This window comes from Lolium perenne, chromosome 5 (assembly GCF_019359855.2).
Source record: "Lolium perenne isolate Kyuss_39 chromosome 5, Kyuss_2.0, whole genome shotgun sequence".
NCBI classification, from domain to species: Eukaryota; Viridiplantae; Streptophyta; class Magnoliopsida; order Poales; family Poaceae; genus Lolium; species Lolium perenne.
The window spans coordinates 160,092,141-160,113,306 of NC_067248.2; the positions used below are offsets into that span (position 1 = coordinate 160,092,141).

The 21,166-nt window shown below is 44.0% G+C and overlaps 1 protein-coding gene and 1 long non-coding RNA gene across 21 annotated transcripts; both read left to right on the forward strand.

Moving 5' to 3' along the window:
* Window positions 1-381: 381 nt before the first annotated feature.
* On the forward strand, window positions 382-10,027 carry LOC127300377 (uncharacterized). 20 transcript variants are annotated; one of them, XR_011745146.1, is made up of 7 exons: window positions 382-1,074; window positions 1,203-2,242; window positions 2,501-2,605; window positions 2,706-2,768; window positions 2,915-3,029; window positions 3,630-5,911; window positions 8,898-10,027. It is a non-coding gene; the product is annotated as an uncharacterized lncRNA (long non-coding RNA). The 20 variants fall into 20 exon arrangements; XR_011745151.1 differs by having other exon boundaries at window positions 2,521-2,605; XR_011745154.1 differs by having other exon boundaries at window positions 1,203-2,084; window positions 2,168-2,242; window positions 2,501-2,768.
* Window positions 10,028-12,579: 2,552 nt separating this feature from the next.
* Window positions 12,580-16,598, forward strand: LOC127300379 (FRIGIDA-like protein 3). The gene is made up of 4 exons (XM_051330486.2): window positions 12,580-12,765; window positions 13,131-14,171; window positions 14,993-15,162; window positions 15,968-16,598. Exons 2-4 carry the CDS (start codon window positions 13,142-13,144, stop codon window positions 16,385-16,387), a joined length of 1,620 nt encoding a protein of 539 aa, XP_051186446.1. The 5' UTR covers window positions 12,580-12,765; window positions 13,131-13,141; the 3' UTR covers window positions 16,388-16,598.
* The last annotated feature ends 4,568 nt before the right edge of the window (window positions 16,599-21,166 follow it).

Sequence of the window (21,166 nt, forward strand, 5' to 3'; positions counted from 1 at the left end):
AGCTGGGCGCCCCCCCTCTTGGCCGCGCCGCCAGGTGGGGTGGCCACCTCGTGGCCCCTCTCCGTCTCTCCTTTAGTGTTCTGGAACACTCCATGGAAAATAAGGCCTTGGGATTTTGTTTCGTCCAATTCCGAGAATATTTCCTGTGTAGAATTTCTCAAAACAAAAACAGCAGAAAAGAGGAACTGGCGCTTCGACATCTAAAGGTATAAACGATGCCCCCATAGGGGCCTTCTCCGGCTATCCACGATAGGCCACTCGGCGCTTGAGGGCTGGCCGCTGGCCTGGTTTTTTCCTTCACTGATTGGGCCACGTGTCACCATGTGATTTGCTCAGTTAAGGCCAATAAAAACAGAGCCCGGTGAAACCCTAGCCCAATCCCGAGTGCATCCTACCTCATCACAGAACCAGCCGCCACCAACGTTCCTCTCTATCGTACCAATCCCCACCGAGCTCCGCTGAGCATGGCCGCCGCCGCCGCCGCGCCTCCCTTACCTCTCCCTCAATCCCTTCTGCTCCTCCACGAACTCCTGGTCGACCCGCCGTCTCCCCATCTTCCGGACGAACTCGTGGCGTCGCCATCGTCGGGATGAAGCGCATGCCGCCTCTCATGCCCCCACCCATCTCGCCGCTCGCAGTGCCGCCGCGTCGTGCCATCGCAGGGAGGAGCGCGATTGGTGGCCGGCAGATGCAGAGCAGTCCGCTGCTCGCACTGCCGCCGCGCGCCATGCTTCGTCATCGTCGGAAGGTCGCGAGGAGGCGAGGTCTCGAGGAAGCGGTCGCGCGGCGGCTGCTGCGCTGGAGACAGTGGCGTGGAGGAGATGGGGCAGGAAGCCGGCGCCGCGAATATGGGAGGAGGGGAACGAGTGGATTTCTTCTGGGTTGACCACGCCCGAACTGTCCCCATGGCTGAGCAGCAACAGGGTCGTGAGTGGATTTCTTTTGTGTTGACCAGGCCCAAACTGTCCCCATGGTTATAGAGAGTGCTGAGGTGGCGCTACTCATGATCTTTCTCAGGTCACGTGAATTCCACCCCAATGCAACATCAACGAAGTTTGCTTGCTATATCTACAGGTTATCTCTCTCTCCCTCGCCCCTTTGTCTCTGATTTCATTGACGAACCTATCAGCTCATATGTGGATTTTTTTTGGGGATGGTGGATCCTGTGAGTTCTTGTTAATGATTTTTATTCTTATGTGCAGGCCAAGCATTCTTTATTGCTTTCCATCGCTACAACTTACTGCTTCATCAAGAGGAGGTGTGAGCAGAGAATATATTCGTACAAAATGGTCTACAAGGTTCACTGTTATCGAAAACGTATGGAAGAGAAACCATGGGAATTCAGTTGATATATATTCAACTTTAGTCATTTGAAGTTTTATTCTTCAAATTCACTTCTACTCCGTAACTTGTAAAGATTCCTATTATATGTCTCACATTACACAACGAACTGCAACGAAGTCCAGAGTTCAGAGATGATATTTTGGCATGAGCTCTAAATTTGCTATCTTGAAATCTGAATTATGTCCTTTGTCCTTTCTGTCTTCTTCATATTTAACCTGGTTATTTACTTATTTTACAGTAAATCAAATGCATTGGAGAGGGCAACGGTTGCTGGTCTGGGAGGACTCCATCTTTTTTGTGTCATTTTTTGGTGTCATTTTTCTCTGAAGATACTCCTCTTCTATGAATATGTGAAGGTGCTTTTGTCCATTTCTGGCTTCCTTTACATGTCAAAAACTAGGTGGTGTGTTTTCATGGGTTGGCATATGACCTAAATAAGCCACTAAGCCACAATTTTAGCTTACATCAAAAATATCTTTTCCTTCCTCAATGTAAATCACACTTAATTTGCTTGAAAGGAGCTGAACGAATGGTAATCTCAAATTCTCAATTAGGTATGTGAGACTTCAGATGAACAACTGATGCCATGAGTATGAAAAATCGGCCGTTTCTTTACTTTACATCCCTCCTGATTGTTTAGACAATTTCTGGAACAATGCTTGGGGTTATAATGTGAACAAGCCTCCATGCGATTATTCTTTAAATCTTGCTTGCCTTATCTTGGAAAATTCTTTGCCAAGGTGAGTGTCACTGCGATTAATTTGTTTTTAGTTTCATGGCTTACAAGTTGTGCCTGGATATTAGTTGTTTTTTGTTGTTGTAGGATTTTTTTAGGTGGTGTCCTCCCACCTCAGTTCCTGGGAGAAGCTGTGTGGTTGTTGGGCATGTGTGAGAAAAGGTAATCTAAGCGGTGTGCTCGCTATCAAGTAATGAACATTCTTTAGTAATCATGTAGGTTAATTGGTAGAACATGGTGACTGTAGCTTACTCCGAGGAACATGGATGATATAAACAGCAAGTGAAAGACTCCGATTTTCATAGGAAGTAATTAGAAGATTGTTGTACTTACTTGGGAAAGGAATTAAATTGAGTAGAAAGAAACAAAATATCTTGAAGGGAACTCAAATCTCTCACCACTACCTTTTTGGTGCTGCAGAAATGATTGTTTATTTACAGATACGGGAGAATCCTTGAGGAGTTGATGCATAAGCTCTCCTAGAGAGCGGAAAGAAGAGTATATGATGACCTATAGACCTGAATGGCAAGATCTAGATATCATTTTTCTCTTTCTGCATCTCTACCTACGCTCCCACATTTCCAGTACAATTAATTTGTGCCCCATCTTGGGCTCCTGCCGGTAGGTCTGAGGTGTGTTGCTGGCCCCTGTCTCTGTTGCTTGATGTTGCTGCTCACCGTCTGCGCAGGTGTGCTGCCGCAGAGTTGATCTGTTCCTCCTCTTTGCTTCTGGTTGCTGGACTTAATATGTTTTCTGGTTTACTTCCGTATTAATTTCCCCTTTCTGCCACTAGAATTGAGTCCTTAAATTGATGCACTGACTTATCAATTTCAGGTTATATAAATAAAAGATGGAGACATCCCCAAGGTCCCAACAGTACAGCCACGGCATGTGAGCTTAGTTTGGGTGAACGAACACACTGGGATCTTCATTTTTGTAACGAAAATAGGTAATGTCTTTTTCCAGCCTATGATGTGCTTTTGTCGTGCTTCATCTGCATCAATGCCCTATACACATTTGCTTCATTATTTGTTAAAATAGAATTACGCGAGATTCATATTATGGAGAACGAAGAAAAACCTCTTCATTTATAGCACGTGATAAAAGTAGCCGTGAAGAACAAAACCATAATGTTCTTGTGAAAATTTGTTTGCACGATATTGATTCTCACCAACTTGAAAGACACTACTTGCTAACCTTGGTAAGTAGCATCAAGAATATTTATTCTACTCGCAATCCAAACATGTACAGCTAAGTATTGAGTTGTTAATTTACCATATAGTTTCTGTCAGTTAGATCATCCTAAATGTATTGTTCTGTGTATGCCATAAGAAGTGGTTCTCTACTGGGAAATACTTTCGTACTTCACGCATGGGTGGGAAATACTTTTGTACTTCTCTCTTTCAGAAAAATATACTTTGATGGCCACCATTTTTTTGTCTAATTTTTATGTAATTTTTTCTCCGGTGTAAGATTTACATATTTACATATCCTTCGAACATTTGCCAATGCTGGTCTAAAGTATATAACCCATAGGTCATGTTTATAGGTCATGTTTTGTGCGATGTTTCTATTATTCATTTCTACAACATTTCCCGTTGGGCGCTGCTTATGCTGAACGTTTCTGTGATGGTTGGGTACTTGGGTCGCCGCTGGTTTCTGGCCTCCATCACTCAATCGGCATAAGGTGTGTTATCTTAGCATTCCCTTGCCGTTTCTTGTTCTTCTCGGTTATTTAGCTGAGTTTACTAAGCTATGTTTTGTTTTTTCTCTGTCCATGTACTCCAACGAAGAGAAAAATCAGAGTTTGAACCCTAAAAAAATTCCGCAGGTGTTGATTATTGTACTTTCTATATATATACAAAGATGGATGCCTTGTTTAGTTTCAGTAGCAATTGGAAAATTAGTATGGGTTCATGCTAGCATAGAAAGTTAAGGTTCAGAAGTGTTAGCCAGTTCATTGTTGATGTTCAGAAATCTTCTATTAAGGTTCTCCTTGGGCTGTTTGGTGCAGTGAGTCCAGAATTAAGTCTTGTCTTTCTACAATCATAATTTCGAGGCACACCGTGAATAAAAGTTGTAGTCCATGTTCCAGGCTTTCCATATAATATTCATTTGTGCAATTTGGTTGGACACATTTAAATAGATGTCAGTTTACTGATCTATTCAGAATATAGTTTCTTCTATAGACAATGACCTTTTTAACATTCGAACTAAATTTTGGGATAAACATGAAAATTGTTTAGAATGTTTTTCTGATGTTATGACTCATTTTTTGCAAGATCTCGTGTAGAAAATTAAATCTTACAAAAAGATAAGTGAGCTGTCTTTGTTGGACAGAATTGCAATAGTGCTGAGTTAAGACATCATTGTCCAGATTGTCATTAGTGGATGTGTTAGAAATATTGGGTTGGTGCTGAGATGTAAACTATCTCCATGGTCAAGTTTTAATTATAACTTGTCTGGTCACTTATGTTGAGAGGGCTGGAAATTTGTTACTTAGTCTTGGGCGTAGGAATGATGCTGTATGTCTATGTTATGAAGTCGTGATTTTATATATCTTTGGATAAGAGGTATGCTTCCAATGACATGGTTTTCACATACCGTTTCTATAATCATTCTAGCTATTTTTTTACTCACAGTCGAAGATGTCACAATTGTTTGTGCAAATTTGAATGTGAGATATCAGACAATGTTTCCAAGATAAAAGATTAACTATATGTTCTAAATTATGATTTCATGTGTTTTATCCTAATTTATTTTGTACATTGGTGTGAGTTTTTCGGGATCGTGCGCCAAGAAGCATGCCCTAAGTACCAGCATCATGCTGTTGGAGAAGACTAATTTATGAGCAAAGTTATATTATACCTTTTCCAAGGTTTCTCCACCCCTCGTCTGCTCTCACTCATTGTCAAGCTTCCTAGCAAACTACTTATGTTTCCCTATGTTTGTCTACGATATTTTATAATTATGTTTTCATATTTGTGTATAATATTTTCCTACTTTTGACATTTATATGCAGTGTATTTTTCTAATTTACCACTGTTTAGTCCACTCATAATTTTCCCTGCAAAATTAAATGGATAACTATGCTCTTCATTAATTGTTTAATTATCATCGATGGGTTCAAATGTATACAAAATTATAATTGGCACAAACTACACGGGATCGTGCGCCAAGGCGCACATCAAACTTAAACAGATTTCATTTTGTAGTGTAAAGTCATTAATTTGGACTGTAAGCATTTACCTATTTTCCTTCTCCTCTATACACATTCTATATTTTCCTTCTCTATATAAAATGGCTGGGGAATTTACCTCCTATTTTTTGTGTTGTTGAAGACTTGCGGTGCCCAGTTACTATTCTCACAGAACATTCGTTTCTTCAGTTACATGTACTCTGGAGATCTGGCAAGATCTTCATTGACGAAGCCTATCATAACAAGCCATTGCTTCCTCACAGTTTGAAGAATACAGGAAATTTATGCTTCCTGAATGCTACTTTGCAGGCTTTCTTTTCGTGATTTCCTTTTGTTCAGATTGTACAACTTGAAATTTCAGAGTATACTCAAAGTACTAATACCTAAACGGATCAGTTTCAGGTATTGTTTGTGCTTATTTCATTGACTTCTGCTGAATACTGCTTTTGTTTTAGGTTGGCCACCTGTGTTTGTTGAGCTCATCTCTCAGTTGACGTATTTGACGAGTCTGGTATGGAGAAAGATGAGAAAGTTGCTACTATCTCTACAAATGTAATCAATCTTGCCATATTCGATCAAGCTCTGAGAATTGTTATTCCAGATGTACCAGCTAGAACATCTGCTTGGCCAAGGTAAGGGCCTGTTTGGTCTAGCTTTTAGAGGCTTTCCACCAAAAAAAGCAGCCCAAACGAGCCAAAGGGGTGAGCTGCGCGTTGGGCTTTTACAAAAGCCATCCGTTTTCCTTCCTATGGGAAAAAGCACCTTTTTTGGTGCTTCCCGAGCTTCCCGAAAGTGAATCGAGGAAGGGCCTCGTTCTTTCCCGTCGCTACCCACGCCCGCTCGAGCTCGCTAGGGTTGCCCCGCACCACGTCGCCGCCGCCGCCGCACCACGTCGCCGCCGCCGCCGCCGCACCACCGCGCGCCTCCGCTCCCGTCCTCCACGGCCTCGACCGGCCCGTCCTCGACGCCCTCTCCGCTCCCATCCACGGCCACGACCGCCCGCCGCCGCACCACGTCGCGCCGCCGCCGCACCACCTCGCCTCCGCTCCCGTCCTCCACGGCCACGGCCAAGCCCGTCCTCGACGCCTCTCTCCCGGCTCCCATCCACGGCCACGACCGCCCGCGCCGCCGCACCACGTCGCCGCCGCCGCCGCACCACCTCGCCTCCGCTCCTGTCCTCCACGGCGACGACCGGCCCGTCCTCGACCGCGCAGCAGCAGCGCCCCACAGCCCCGCCACTGGTCAGCTAGGTGAGGACGAATCCATGCCGAGGCATGCCGTTCTCTGCCCATGAGGAAATGTTTCAATTCGTGATTCAATTTGTATAGTGTGTATGAATGAAGTTAGTGGATGATCTTAGATATTGCTTCCATATAGATTGTGCAAGAATTTTTGGTGTGTTACAGTGTTAGTGCTAGATGATATGCTAGTAGTCAGTGCATATTTTTTTGTGTGTCTGATTGTTTGCTTACCACATTATGATTAGGTAGATTGTATTTCGTATAGTAATTGTGTAGTTTCTTGTGTGTTATAGCTTGTGTCCCTCATTTCCATGGAGAAGGCAATTTGGGATGCACACTACGTTCGCTTTTTTTGCGACATTTGTATGGAGGAAGTCAATGCAAACAATAGGGATGGAGGTTGTTTGAGTAGGAAGGGGTACAAGAATCTTGAGGATAAATTTGCCGAGAAAACGGGAAAAAGGTTAACAAAGAAGCAATTTAAGAACAAATGGGATTCGTTAAAAAAGGAATACACCGGTTGGATGGAGTTGCTAAATGCAACCGGGCTAGGTTGGGATTCGGAAACAAAAACTATGGATGCAGATAATGATTGGTGGCAGACTCACCTACAAGTAAGTTATATATTCATGTTTTGTATTATCTTTTTGTCTATTGTGATTCGATGATAATAGTTGTCTAATTTATTTTTTGTGTTCTATTTGTAGTATCGTCCTGAGCATATCAAGTTCAGATATGGACCACCCGCCAACTTGACACAACTTGATGTCATGTTTAATAAGGCTCATGTCACCGGAGAATCTTCGGCCATCCCGGGGGAAGAGGAAATGGGAGCGGACAAGGAAGCTGCAATTCCAGTGGATGATGACGATGATGCGTCCAAAAAAACACCAAACTTCGTGAAGCGCCTCAAGTTTAGTGGTGGAGAGAAGGAGAAAGAGAGCCCCTTTTACAGGGACTACAAAACAGCCTTGACTAGCCTTGTTTCATTTGGAAGGGGGGATGCTGGAGGTTCAAGCGGCATGGGTGACTCTGTCCCAAAAATTATCATTGCTTGTTGTGTGCTTCACAATTTCATTAGAGACTCCAACTTGCGTGATAAACAGTTTGATCGATGTGATGCTGATGAGGATTACATGCCCAAGGCCCAGAGGCAAACAATTACCTTGCCTAGTGATCATGTGTCGGCTGAACTACACACAAGAGGCATGAACGGAACACGTGACGACATTGCCAACACGTTGTTCATTTCTAGACAACGGAGGAATTAGCTAGTATAATGCAGTGGAAATGTATTTTGGACAAATATATTCCTAATGGTTATGTAATGACAATTGTATGGCGACTTGAATTTTAGATGCATATTCTATTTATTACACGTGAAGCAGCGACAGTACACCTTTTCATTAATGTAAGGGTGTTTTAGACAATTCAACAGTTCTGACAGGGACAGCCAGCTGGTTTGCCAAAGACTTCCACTCAGAAAAGCAGCTTCTCCCAGACAGCAGCTTTTCTGCACAGCACCCACAGCCAGCCACAGCCAGCCACAGCCAGCCACACCAAACAGGCCCTAAGTGTTGTTGAGGCTTTGCTGGGTCATTAGTTTGGAACTGAAATCTGTGAAGTATGAGTGTTAACTGTTTGGGGTGTGCCTGGTTTGTAATTTGGTGGCTGTTGGTGGTGCCTTTTTCTGAAATTGGTGCTTCTTGCTTGAAGGTTTGGTGTTTCGGCACTGGTTTTTGGCATCGCTATTTTAGCCTATAGCAATCTGAAACACTACATTCCTCGATGATTTTTTCCTGCTCCCATTCTAGCCTCCATGGTCGGGTTCATTCCTGCTCTTCTCATATTTTGGGCATATGAACAAACAACTTTAGTTTTACAGTCACCATATTGTGGTCGTAGGTATTGTCATGTTAATGTGAGACTTTAAAAGAAAGGTGATGAACTAAATAAAATTTGAAACTTTATTGTGAGAGGAGTTGAATAAATTGTGGTAGTGACTTAGTGTATATGAGCAGTGACACAACTTAGATCATTAACAATATTGTATAGACCCGGATTTTGATCAGACCAACTAGGAAAGAAGGGAATCTGTTGTATATATGTCAGCAAAGAAGCATCCAGTGATATGTGCTAGGTAAACATGCTTAAACGTCCTAGGAATTGTTTTTCCCAAGATGATTGACCATGTCAAAATTGTGTTATACATGTGTCCTTGAGTACATCTAGCAGAGGTGTACCACTTCAATATTCAAAGGTGAGATTATTTGCGGTAGAAACAGAGATGAGTTTGTTCAGTTTTAACTCTATGCATTCAATTTTGATGAAATAATTACGAGAACTTATTCCTAACAACTAAATTATATTATTACAGATGTTTAAGGTTATTTTCCTCACAACAAAATTTCTCAACAACTTCTTTATTCGGTGAAATGCAACCAAGGCCGGAGGGACGTGTTCAATGCCCAGTGGCTATTTGAGAAAACAAAGGCACTAGATGCTCCTTTGCTTTGCTTTGCTTTGCTTTGTGTTTTTCCATATATTTCTGATGTTTTTCCTTGATGTATCCACGGTTCTTTGATGCTTACTAGGTAAGGTATTGTCTTTAGTGCATGCATTAACCAAGAACACCATATTAAAGCTTGGGACATCTTAATTCAGACCTTCTCTGAAGATGTTTTTCTTTGATTTATCGTGTATTTTCTAGAACATATGATCCTCCACCAGTTATATACACGTTACTCTAATTTGTCGTAATCTGCATGTTTTCCTGATTCCTCAGTGTCAGTAGCTTGCATCTCTTCTTTTCTTATACATGCATCTCTTCTTTTCCTATATCAAATTGCTAGGATAATTTATGAACTTCAAATATAATAACTCAACAGTACAAGTCGATATATGTTGCTTGTATTTCTCCTTTTTATGTGCTGATGGTAATTATTGTCTACTGCTTGTGTGTTCAATTGTGGATCTTCTCTCTGTTTGGAGAGATTCTCCATGGATTCTTTGTCCTTGCCTGTTGGTTTCCCAAATTGTTCTTAGTATGAATGCATTGTTTCCTTCGATGAGATAAATTCATTTTGTGTTAGCACAATGGCTGGTTTTAAGGTAATCTCGGTATACAAGTTGTACGGAAATTTATTATCTTCTCTTTATTGTCAAATTGCTTATCCGATTACAATACTCTATTGTATCAAACGTGAGCTAATCTTCTCTTAAAGTTTCTTTGATTTGGCTCACATTTAACTGTTGGTTGATTATCTTTTCATTTGCAGCGGTGCTAAGTTTTGGTGGTGCAAGTGCTTATTAAATCTACGTTTTCTCTATAGTGGCGTGGCCTCTGAAAACCATGACACGAAAACACCCATAAGCAGCTTATGTAGATGTTGTTTTTGTTCGTACTCGAACCATCGAGTGTTAGTTACTATAATAATATTATTCTATTTCCCTTATTGTATATAAACATTTACTACTTTGTTCATGATTTTGTGTGTATTTTCTTAATTTGATATTATAAACTTATTTTTGTAAAATCAAAGAAACATATTATTATTTTCCAAATTATTTTATCATCCTTATATAAAATGTAAATTGTTGCGGATTTTACGGGATCGTGCGCCAAGGCGCACATCTAAATCTAGTCTTGTTAATAGGTTAGTTCCAGAAAATGCATAAAAATGATATAAAGTGTGAACAAAACATGTATGTATTGTCATAAAACTAGCATGGAACATCAGAAATTATAAATACGTTGGAGACATATCAACGAGGAGGAGGCCATCCTCGTGCAGACCAAGGCCGTCAGCGCGGTGGAGGCTCGAGCTCGCTTTCGCCGGGAGGAGGCGGACCGCCGGGAGGCCCGCATCCGCCGCGTCAAGCTTGACACCGACGACGCATGAAGCTCGTCCACGACAACGTTGGCACCGTCTACCGCCGACACGCTGCACCACCACCGGCACCGCCGCGCGCTTAGACCACTGTTAGGCCGCATTTTGCTTAGTTAAGTAGCGCTCGCTGGTGTAACCAGTACTATAGCTTTAATTTGTCAAACAATGTAAGTTTTGATGCTCAATCGGAGCATCAATTTCATCTCGAACTATGATCATCGCCTAATTTACCGCGCTATTTCGAATTCCGTTTTTCAGTTTCCCTTTTACGGTTTCTAATTTGTGACAACAGTTTTCTGAACCCGCATTTTTTTAGTTCAGGTGTTTACAGGTATGCTAGACATGCTGTTACTACTCCCAGATTTTGGCTGTTTGAGAGCATCTCCAGCCGCGTCCCCCAAAGCGTCCCCCAAACCGCGCCGGATTAAGCGTTTGGGGGACGTTTTCGTTCGTGCCGCGTTTGGGGGACGTCGTCCCCCAAATTTTTTTCGGAAATTTTAAACTTAACGAGATTCGATTAAGATTCGTCCAAACTTACATAGATTCGAACGAAATTTGACTAAATTTAAACTAAACCTAATCTAGTACCACTTGCAGCGGCCGGAGGCGTCGTAGTACTGCTGGAAGTTGTACATCTCGTCGGTGACGACCTCCTGCTTGACGCGCTCGTCGACGGGCTCGTCCTTCACCAAGCCGCTTGGTCCTGCCTCGCCGTCATCGGTGAGGTCCACCAGCGGCTTGGCAGAGTCGCGGATGGACAAGACGATCGCCGCGTCGAGGTCGGACGCCAAGAACGCCGCCCCGTGCACACTGGCGATCCTCGGGAGTCGTCGGCTGGCGGGCGATGAGCCGCTGCTGCCGCTCGTACTCCGCCAGCAGCGCCGCCTACGATGGTTCCTCCAGCTCCTCCTTCACCTCCGGCTTCGGGATGAGGAGGGCGCCGCCGCGCCTCCCTTGCTGCCGCCGGCTGCCGCTGCCGCCACGCCTCGTGTTGACAGGCGTCGCCGGCTCCTCCTTCACCTCCCGTTTGGGGACGGTGTAGGGCGCCGACTTGTACGACGAGGACGGCGTCAATCGCGTCGGTCCTGAGGAAGAAGAGTGCGAGGAGGACGAGTACGTCATCCTCCTCGGCTGCCATTCAGGAGATGGCGGCGGTGACGACGGCATCTCCAACCTTGGAGCGCCGTTGCGGATGCCGCGGATGACGTTCTCGAGGGTGCGCCCCGGAACGCCCCAGAACAGGGCGCGACCGTCCTTGTTCCAGCTGTTGGGGCCGCCGACGAGCCCGTCGGTGCTGTGCATCTCGATGTCGTACTTCGCCTTGAAGTACATCGTCCACCAGGCGTCGTTGTCGTTGGTCGCCCACGTCGGATCCAACCGCTCCTCGGCGAGTTGAGCCCGACGGGCCGTGATGGCGTCACTCCATTGGTCCGTGCGCGGCTTCGGCGGCGGCGGAACGCCAATGCCGTTTACGACCATCTTCCAGCTGCCGCTGCTTGGCAGCCGCATGTCCGGCGGGACTGGATACCGGACGTTGTACAACGCCCACGCCTCCGGCACGGTGAGGTTGCCGCGGCCGAAGCCGTTCGCCGCGGCGATCTTGCGGGAGTACGAGCTCGACATTTTTGGAGTGGACCGGACAAGATCTGGGAGGGGGAAGGCGGCGGCGACGTGAAGGTTTGTGAGCGGTGAGAACTGCAGGGCGTCTTTAAACAGCGGCGGCAGCGAGTGGTTGCACGCAATAACGCTAGCGCGACGGCCACGCGGCCGTGCACGACGGGGTTTTAGGCTTCCGAGCCGCTGACGCGTCGGACCCGCGTCGCTTCGCCTCGCTTTTCGTTGTGTCCGGCGTGGCCGGTGCATCCCCTGTAGGACGGGGACGGGCTCGAGGCACCGGACACCGTATCGGAGCGCGCCGGATAAAAATGAGCTTTAGAGGACACGGCTGAAACGATTTTTTTTTATCTTACGCGCCCAATTTTTTTTTGAGGGACGCTTTAGAGTACGCGGCCGGAGATGCTGTGAGTTCTTGTCTAGATGTTCCAGACATGAAGTATTGACGGACTCCACTGTACTCCAGTCGCTCACTCTGGTCACTGCCAGGTAGGGCCCGCACGCCTTTACGCGCGCACTGGCTGCTGCCCTCTCCTCCGTCTAGTTCTCCTCATCTCCTCTCCATCCCCATCCCCATCCCCAAAAGACACACTCCACGCCACCTTCCCCTAGGGTTTCCTCTCCTTTCCTCTTCCCCCCATCCCCCCTCGATCTCCTCCCCAGCCGCCGGAGTTGGAGGCGGGGGACGGGGGCGAGCAGCGCCGGCAAGCTCGTCCAACGCCTGCCCGCCTCGGTCACAAAGTAAGCGCCCAATTTCCTCTCCCAAGTCTCAGATCCAGCCGTCCGGAGCACCATTTCAGCCTCGCTAGCTTGCTATGCTGTCGGTGGGGGTAGGTAGCGCTTTATCCTTCCGCCCAGCGAGGCATCCATGCCGATTTCCGCTTCCTCCATGTTGCTCGTTTCTTGTATAGACCGCTACAAACGAATTGACGCCTAGCTACGTCTCGCTCTTCTTGCTAACCAAGCTGTGTACTATAGAAGATAGCCGACTCAATTCGAGGAAAACATCTGAAAAAATTTAAGCTTGTGTAGCTCCGTTGCTTCGATTTACGAGCTGTTTGGACGTCCCCCTATATCAATTGATTCTTCTATTTCCTTGTATGCAGAGTCTGTCACCATGTCTGACATGGAGTCCGTGGCCACCCTCATGGAGTCGACGAGCCTCAAGATACAGCAGCTGCAGCACGCCTTCGCCGAGCTCGAGAGCCAGAGCGCCGTCACCATGAGCTTCAAGTGGAAGCAGCTCGAGGACCACTTCCGCGGCCTCGAGCAGTCGCTCAAGAAGAAGTTCGACGAGCTCAAGAAGCAGGAGCAGGAGTTCCAGGAGACCGTCGCCAAGTCCCAGAAGATGCTGGAGCAGAAGGAGGCCGTCGTGGTCGCCAAGGAGCTCACCGCTCTCGAGAGGCTGCAGGAGAAGAGGGACGCCGCGCTGGCCATGATCTTCGGCAAGTCCAAGCTGTCTCTCAACGTCAACTACAACGTCCCCAAGACCAAGCCACAGAGCAATTTCACCACCGCTGATGCGAAGTGGCCGCCGAAGCAAGACAACGCGCACATGCAAGATGGCAGCGCTTCCGCTGCCCCGAAGCCTCGTTCCGAGCTTGCCGTCCTCTGCGAGGCGATGAACGTTAAAGGGCTCCACAAGTTCATATCGGACAACAGGAAGAACCTGACGTCCATCCGCGAGGAGATCCCGAGTGCGCTCAAGGGAGCGTCGCATCCCTACGTCCTGGTGCTGGAGTCCCTGGAGGACTTCTACTCTGGAGAAAACCTGGTGTTGGATGGGAAAAAGGATGGCGACCTCTTGGGTGTGAGGAGGACGTGCCTCATGCTGATGGAGTCTCTTGTGCAGCTGCAAGCTGATGCTGTAACTGGTCTGTTATCTGAGGGGCAAATGCTCGCAGCAGATGTCAAGGAGAGGGCCAAGAAGATTGCGTTCGAGTGGAAGTCCAAGTTGGACAGCCTTGACATTGATGCTAGCAATGGGAACTGCCTGGAAGCACATGCGTTTCTTCAGCTGCTTGCTACCTTTGGTATATTTGCTGAATTCAATGAAGACGAGCTGTGCAAACTGCTTCCATCTGTTAGCCGACGTCGTCAAACACCCGAGCTCTGCCGGTTGCTTGGGTTGTCGCAGAAGATGCCAGGTCAGTGCAATGATGAACTAACCATGCATCTATCTCTTAAGAAAAACATTGCTTGTCACATATCACTTAATGCTATTGTATTGTCGGAGAATCTCAAATGCTTATTGAATGTTGTTTTCACTTGGAAAACTCTTCGTTTTCCTATTTGTGTAGAAACAACTATTTGCTGGTAGTTAGAGCAGTGAAAATAATGTCAAACTTGAAGGCATAATTTATTGCATTACACCTCCGAAAGTTCTTTCAGATACCACCAATTCCTACTTTACTTATGCTGTAACATCAGCTATATCTTAACACATTAGTTCTATTATCGTGCTTGCACTTATCTGCTGATTGCTTATAAACCATGTCCATTGTTGTCTGGCCAGTTCATAAGATCTTTAAACTTAAATGTTATCTTGCTTTCCTTATTCTTCAAGATTTGTTCTTCTCGAAAGCTAATACTCTGATTTTGGTTGAGTATTGCGTGGTTGTATATTTTTGGTGGTATCATCGAATTGGTTTATTGCACTTAGTACACAAGACCAGTCCTTAAGTCTTGATATTTTTTGTCATGTATCGAAATATTTGGAAGCTGATTGGACTTCATGCAAGCCTCTTGCTGCTCATTTTCCCCCATTCACTTTGGTTACGTATTGACGAATATTGCATCTGCATCTGATTTGACATGATCAACATTTGTTTGCGTTGCCCTTTTTGCTCTTGTCTTAACTGTTCATCGTTTAGTGATTCTCCTTTTGTGTTAAGCTATTTCCTTTTTTCTCATGTTTGAGGATTTTTTCTTGACTAAGTGATTAACTGATGGAATTTCTTGTGGACAGGTGTCATTGGAGTTCTGGTGGACAGTGCAAGGCCAATTGATGCAATTAATTTGGCCTATGCATTTGGGCTCACTGAACAATTTGAGCCGGTGCAATTGCTGAAAGCATATCTGAGGGAGGTCAAGAAGCTGTCACATGCCAAGAATGGAAAAATGTCTCCTGGAGCACAGGTGCTTTTTAGCTTTATCAGTAGAAATATATGATGCATGTCAGTGTGGAAGGTGTCACATGTGAAGAATCTTGATACATTTTTGCTGCAATAAGCCAATAGTTAAACATGTGCCTGCACTTGCACCATATCACCAATTACTGAAGTAATTTTGTGTCAGGGAGTCTAAAAAAACATTATGCTATCTAACATAAGGTGCTGATCTAAATTTATTTTGTACTCACCCATCATACCATGTAAGGAAGATTACAAAATCACTTGTTTCTCAGTTAGACTTTCAAATAGTGGCGATGCAATTTACTTGGAAGGAAGGGGCTTTGTTGCACCTTTGGCATTATCAAATATGACCTTCTGTGGTTGTTTGTGTCAGAGAGTTTCGTGCCGTATCTCATGATCTAGACATGTCATTCTTTTGACTATCCGGTACTTTGTAGTTATAAAAACATTTGTGGTTGAGTGGTTTTAGAATCTTTAGTAGTTTTACTTATAGTAGAACTTAATTTTATTATTAGTCTTTTAATAGATCAGCATTGGATTTGATGACATCACAGAGGTGAAAATCTTTGAATCCATTCACCTGATGTCAGGAGCATGAGGTAGGTTGTGGAGAAGTAAAATAATAGAGGGCTATCTTAGCTTGCAAGCAATAGAAAGTTAGAGCAGTTGGGTTGAATAGTGTACAAAATCTCTATAGCAGTTGGGTTGTCTTTTTCATGTCTGTGCATGTGTTGTGTGTAAGCATGTTATTTGCATGTACCAAGTACATGCGACATAGTTTGTCTGATTAGTTGCTGCTCTTTTTTCAGAATGAGATGAATGAACGTGAGCTGTCTGCGCTGAAAGCTGTCATCAAGTGTATCGAGGAGCACAAGCTGGAGGAGCAATATCCTGTGGATCCACTTCAGAAAAGGGTGGTTCAGCTGGAGAAAGCCAAGGCAGACAAGAGGAGGGCCGTTGAAGCTGCGAAGCCGCAGTCCAAGAGGCCTCGTGCCAATGGTTCGGCCTACGCACCCCGTCTTACCAGCTTCCCTGAGAAGAGCTTCTACCAGGCAACCCCAGAGCGGCACCCATACCCTTATGAGAGGCAGTTTGTCTATGGTGCCGAGGCCCACCACCATCCTACGATGATCAACGCGGCGGCAGCTCCCTACACCATCTCACCCGCCCACACTCCGTACTATGGTAACGGGTACCCAATGCAGTACCAGGTACCTTATATCCACTAATGGGAAAGAGCACAGCTCTTTCCTAACTATCTGTAGCTTTTTAACCTTCCGCTGTGTTGTAGCTGTATCAGTCGCTAGCTAGTCTGCCTAGCTGAAAATAGTCGGACCACTCGCTTGTGTGTGTGTGCTATGAGTGGCTATTGTGAAAATCTGTTAATTCTATGTCACGACTTATGACATAATTTACTTCTAATGTCTAGTTACGTTTTAATCTGCGTATCTTGTACTGTACATGTGATCAATGTATCTTCTTTCTGTATGATGGTGAGTCTCCATGTTGCTCTTGGTTGGAGCCAGTCTGGAGGGGAGGCCATCTTTATTTCTTTTTAGCTGTCTGCCATTGTACCAAGCCTCAAGCCCACAACTTCTGTCCGGTTGCCTTTGGCACTCCGAGAGATGGTGATAAACCGTTGGGCTTCCTCTGAGCTCGCAGAAGAGCAGGAAGGGTATGAAAACCCTGACGATTTCGATGATGTAGAGCAGGAGAAGCACACGAACCTGATGGAGAAGCACCCGAACCTGTTTATGTTGCATCTCCCTGAAAGGCAAGAAGCTGTGGTTTGTACTGCTCGTGGGTTTGATGAAAGCATCCCGAAATCTTGAGAGGGATTTAAACTTGGAGTTTTGTGTAGTTAAGAAAAAAGAGATGCAATATGCTAAAACTAAAGCATTGATACAACTAAACATGCTTGCCAAATGAATTTGATAATTTAGCACCTACTGACCTTGTGAGATTCGCTTTAACTTTTAACTAAAAAATTTGATTCTCCAGTAAAAAAAAACTTTGGATTATCTATATCCGCATGATATTTGGTATTCCACATCCTATATCGTATCTAGAGCAACACTTCGGTATTGGATATCCTTATCCGTTGGATATTTGAAAATCAGATACACTTCGGTATTGGATATCCTTATCCGTTGGATATTTGAAAATCAGATACGGAAATCTTAAAAGGAATTCAGGGCCGGTTTTGGCGTGGAAATTATCCTGTCCGTTTACACCCCTAACCAACCCGATCTCCATTGAGCTCAATTTTTCTAATTTGTAGCTTCGAAAAAATTAAACGAAAATACTAGAATGTAGTCAATGAATTATTCTTCCAGTGTGTAAATTTTAATATGGCATACCTTGTATTCTAACCTAAAAAAAATAACAAAAATACAGATCTGAACAGTGCCACTTTTGGAACTTCTAAAGTTGTGCACATAGTTGACTACATCCAGGTATTTTTTAAAATTATTTGAAACTTGAAACTAAGTTTTTTTAAGAAAGGGGCTCCACGGAGGCTCTAAGCCTCTAATAGCACTTCTGGCCTGAAATGGCCACACCTTGCGCAAATGTTTGATATGATAATAAGGAAGGAAGGATGGTTCATGGATGGTTGGCCCGGTATCAAAGCTTGCCAAACTGCAAAGATTGCAACGGCGACTGCGCAGAAAATTTGAATGTACCTGATAAACGGTGACTGCTGTATCCATGCTCGCACGCGAAAATCCACTGCAATTCTGCTTCTGCAAACACGTTTACCCACTTCTTCAGTCCTGGGAAAAAATAGCAGGAGTGTTTCCAATTTCATACTCCCTCAGTTCGAATTTAATTGACTCAATCAAACCAATATTTGTTCATGTGTCAAGCCTCTTTTAGTGTCAATTAAATGCGGACGGAGGGATTATTTGTTAACCAGGATAGAAGTGTATGTACAAGGTCAAATAACTACAAAAACGTGCCGAGTGATTTTTCCTACCACTACGAAATCATATATATTGCCAGACCATGCTTATAAATCTGCATCCAGTGCTCAAATCTTATTATCAGTTTTTCAAGGAAATTCTTATTTCACATAATCTATAAGAAAGGTAATGATAGATTAGCTGTTTTTGTGGAACATTTAGCCTTGAGATCTTGGTAGCGGGACAATTTAAAGCACCCAATTTTTTTTCTTCGAAATGGGAGCATAGCCCTGGCCTCCGCATCAATTGATGCACACAATCATTTATTGCGGAATTTCGATATGCAGAGTACAAAGTATAACAGTTTTACAACTCATGAGTCACCCAAGGTGAAAATAAAAACCAACCAACTGAATATAATAAAAGTATGACGATTATGCATTTTGAATCGTCCTAGTAAGCCGCCAACCATCTAGGTTGTAGATATCCCGAGCGACCATCTCCAAACGACTGCATCCAATATCCATATATGCCCGCTGTGCCTCCGGTATAAGGTAGGACCATTCGTGAATCCAATGTGTAACCATACGGATAACCTGTAGAAAATGAGCATTCGTACTTTTGTTAAAAACAATGTCATTACGACAATTTCATATAGCCCACATCAAAGCACTAATCCTGTTCGAATATACTCTTAAGATTTTTTATCAACCTCGTTAAGCCAATTTTTAAATATATTTGTAACATTGGCTGGTGGTGGGGGAACATTAAACGTGTATTGAATAGTTCCCCAGATTAATCTAGCGAAGGGACAATCGAAGAATAGATGGTTGATTGATTCGTCATCATCACAGAAAGCACACTTTTTACAACCGTTCTAATTTCTTCTAGCGAGGTTATCTTTAGTAAGAATCACTTTTCTATATAAGAACCACATGAAGATCTTAATCTTTAATGGTACTTTTATTTTTCAAATATATTTACGTAGGAAAACTGTATGCCCATTCATCATATCCGCATACATCGATTTGACTGAAAACGCTCTAGAATTAGTTAGTTTCCACACTAACACGTCTGATTCTTCGATCAAGTTAATAAAAAAGAGACGTCTTATAAGATGCAGCCAAGCCTCACATTTATTGTGTGATAACACTCTTCTAAATTCGATATTTAGAGGATTACCAGTTAAAACATCAGCCACCAAAACGTTTTTTCGGCGGGCAATGTTATTTAGAGAAGGATACTGTCGGGCTAGTGGCTGATCTCCTAACCATGTGTCTTCCCAGAAACGAGTTTTCTGGCCATCGCCGACCTGAAAAGAACCTCGCCAGAAAAAAAACATCTTTAACCCCCATTAGTCCTTTCCCGAAAAGGAGAGTCGGTGGGTTTTGCAGTCACTTGTGACAATGTTTTGTTACGAAGATATTTATTATGCAGTATCTCCTGCCATACCCCATCTTCGTTCATGAGTTTAAACAACCATTTGCTGAGTTAGCATCTGTTTTTTATATCTAACACTTCCACACCTAATACCCCTGATCTTTGGGTCGATAAATAATATTTCATCTTGTTAATCGATATTTACGCTTATGATCATCATTTTGCCAAAAAAATCTTGACCTATAAAAATCTAGCCTTTTTCCTTACCCCCTAGGTATTTCTAGAAAAGATAGCATAAACATCGGTAAACTGGTAAGGACGGAATTTATAAGCACCAGCCTATCTCCGTATGAGAGTAGCTTGCTCTGCCAGCAGCCCAACTTTCGTTTAAAGTGGGTTTCTACTGGATTCCACTCTCTGTTTAAAAGTCTTCTGTAGTAAATTGGAATACCTAGATATCTAAAGGGAAGAGAGCCAGCCTCGCATCCAAAAATTTGCTTGTACTGTTCCTCTTGCTCCTTAGCTTTTCCAAAACATAAGATTTCACTTTTATGAAAGTTGATCTTAAGGCCAGATAATTGTTCGAAGATGCATAGAGTTAGTTTCATGTTCACGGCCTTCTGTAAGTCATGCTCCATGAAAAGAATAGTATCATCCTCGTATTGTAGAATGGATACTCCCCCTTCGACCAGATGAGGGACGAGACCACCTATCTGATCATCCTCTTTTGCCCTGGCAAGTAGGATGGCTAACATATCGGCCACAATGTTAAAAAGGATTGGGGAGGATCTCCTTGTCTCAATCCTTTCCTTGTTTGAAAGTAATGGTCAATATCGTCATTAACCTTTACACCAACTGACCCTCCTTGAATGAAACTCGTTACTAGATCGCACCATTCGGGTGAAAATCCTTTCATACGCATAGTTTGTTGAAGAAATGTCCATTTTACTTTATCATAGGCCTTCTCAAAGTCAATTTTAAAAAGGACACCATCCAATATATACATCATCATTACTATCCTTCACGGATACATCTTTATTTTTGAAGGACATGTCATGAAAAAATTATCTAGTGCATGGAAGAAGAGACCGATAGCCGATGCAAAGCCTTTCGGCTTACAAGGCTAAACTGATGAGCATGAGTCATCTGGAGGATTTGTTGTCGAGAATGATGAATGATCATCAACTGCAGGTCCGCCTAGCTGCATGGGAACTCTGGCCGACTCTTTTCTTTCATTCAGTCGAGTGCGCAAGTTAGGTTGCAAAATAGGGGCGAAATGCTTTTCTCCCGTGTATGGTTCTATTAAACACAAAGCTCTTTAAAAACAATACCAAGCTCATGCTTATAGGCGTGCTTCCTAGGCCGACAACGTGGCCTCAAATTTTCTGAAATAAAATCGAGCTCCTTGAAGCTTTTCCAAAAGATAGTATCTCTCAGGCTCTGGGCCTCTTCATTGGTAAGATGCTCCCTGAAGTTAGGATCAAAGGGAGATATGGGATTATCGAAACAATATTGTTTTTAACGGGGCCGGTTCTTCTCAAATTTTGCAGGCTATTCATTGAACTATATAGTATATTTACATGTGGTCCTACCTACTCCCTTTGGTCGTTTTTAATCGATGTGGAGGTGTTCGTTGGCATGCATGTTATTAGGGTGTGCCTGCGCCGACGGGGACATATGATTCTGGGTCGAGCTATCTTCCACCAAGGTGGCTGACCGCATATT

Coding starts and splice junctions, on each gene's coding strand:
- LOC127300379 (XM_051330486.2), top strand. CDS start 13,142: ATGTCTGACATGGAGTCCGTGGCCACCCTCATGGAGTCGACGAGCCTC. Junction 14,172..14,992: donor GTTGTCGCAGAAGATGCCAG/GTCAGTGCAATG, acceptor TCTTGTGGACAG/GTGTCATTGGAGTTCTGGTG. Junction 15,163..15,967: donor AAATGTCTCCTGGAGCACAG/GTGCTTTTTAGC, acceptor CTCTTTTTTCAG/AATGAGATGAATGAACGTGA.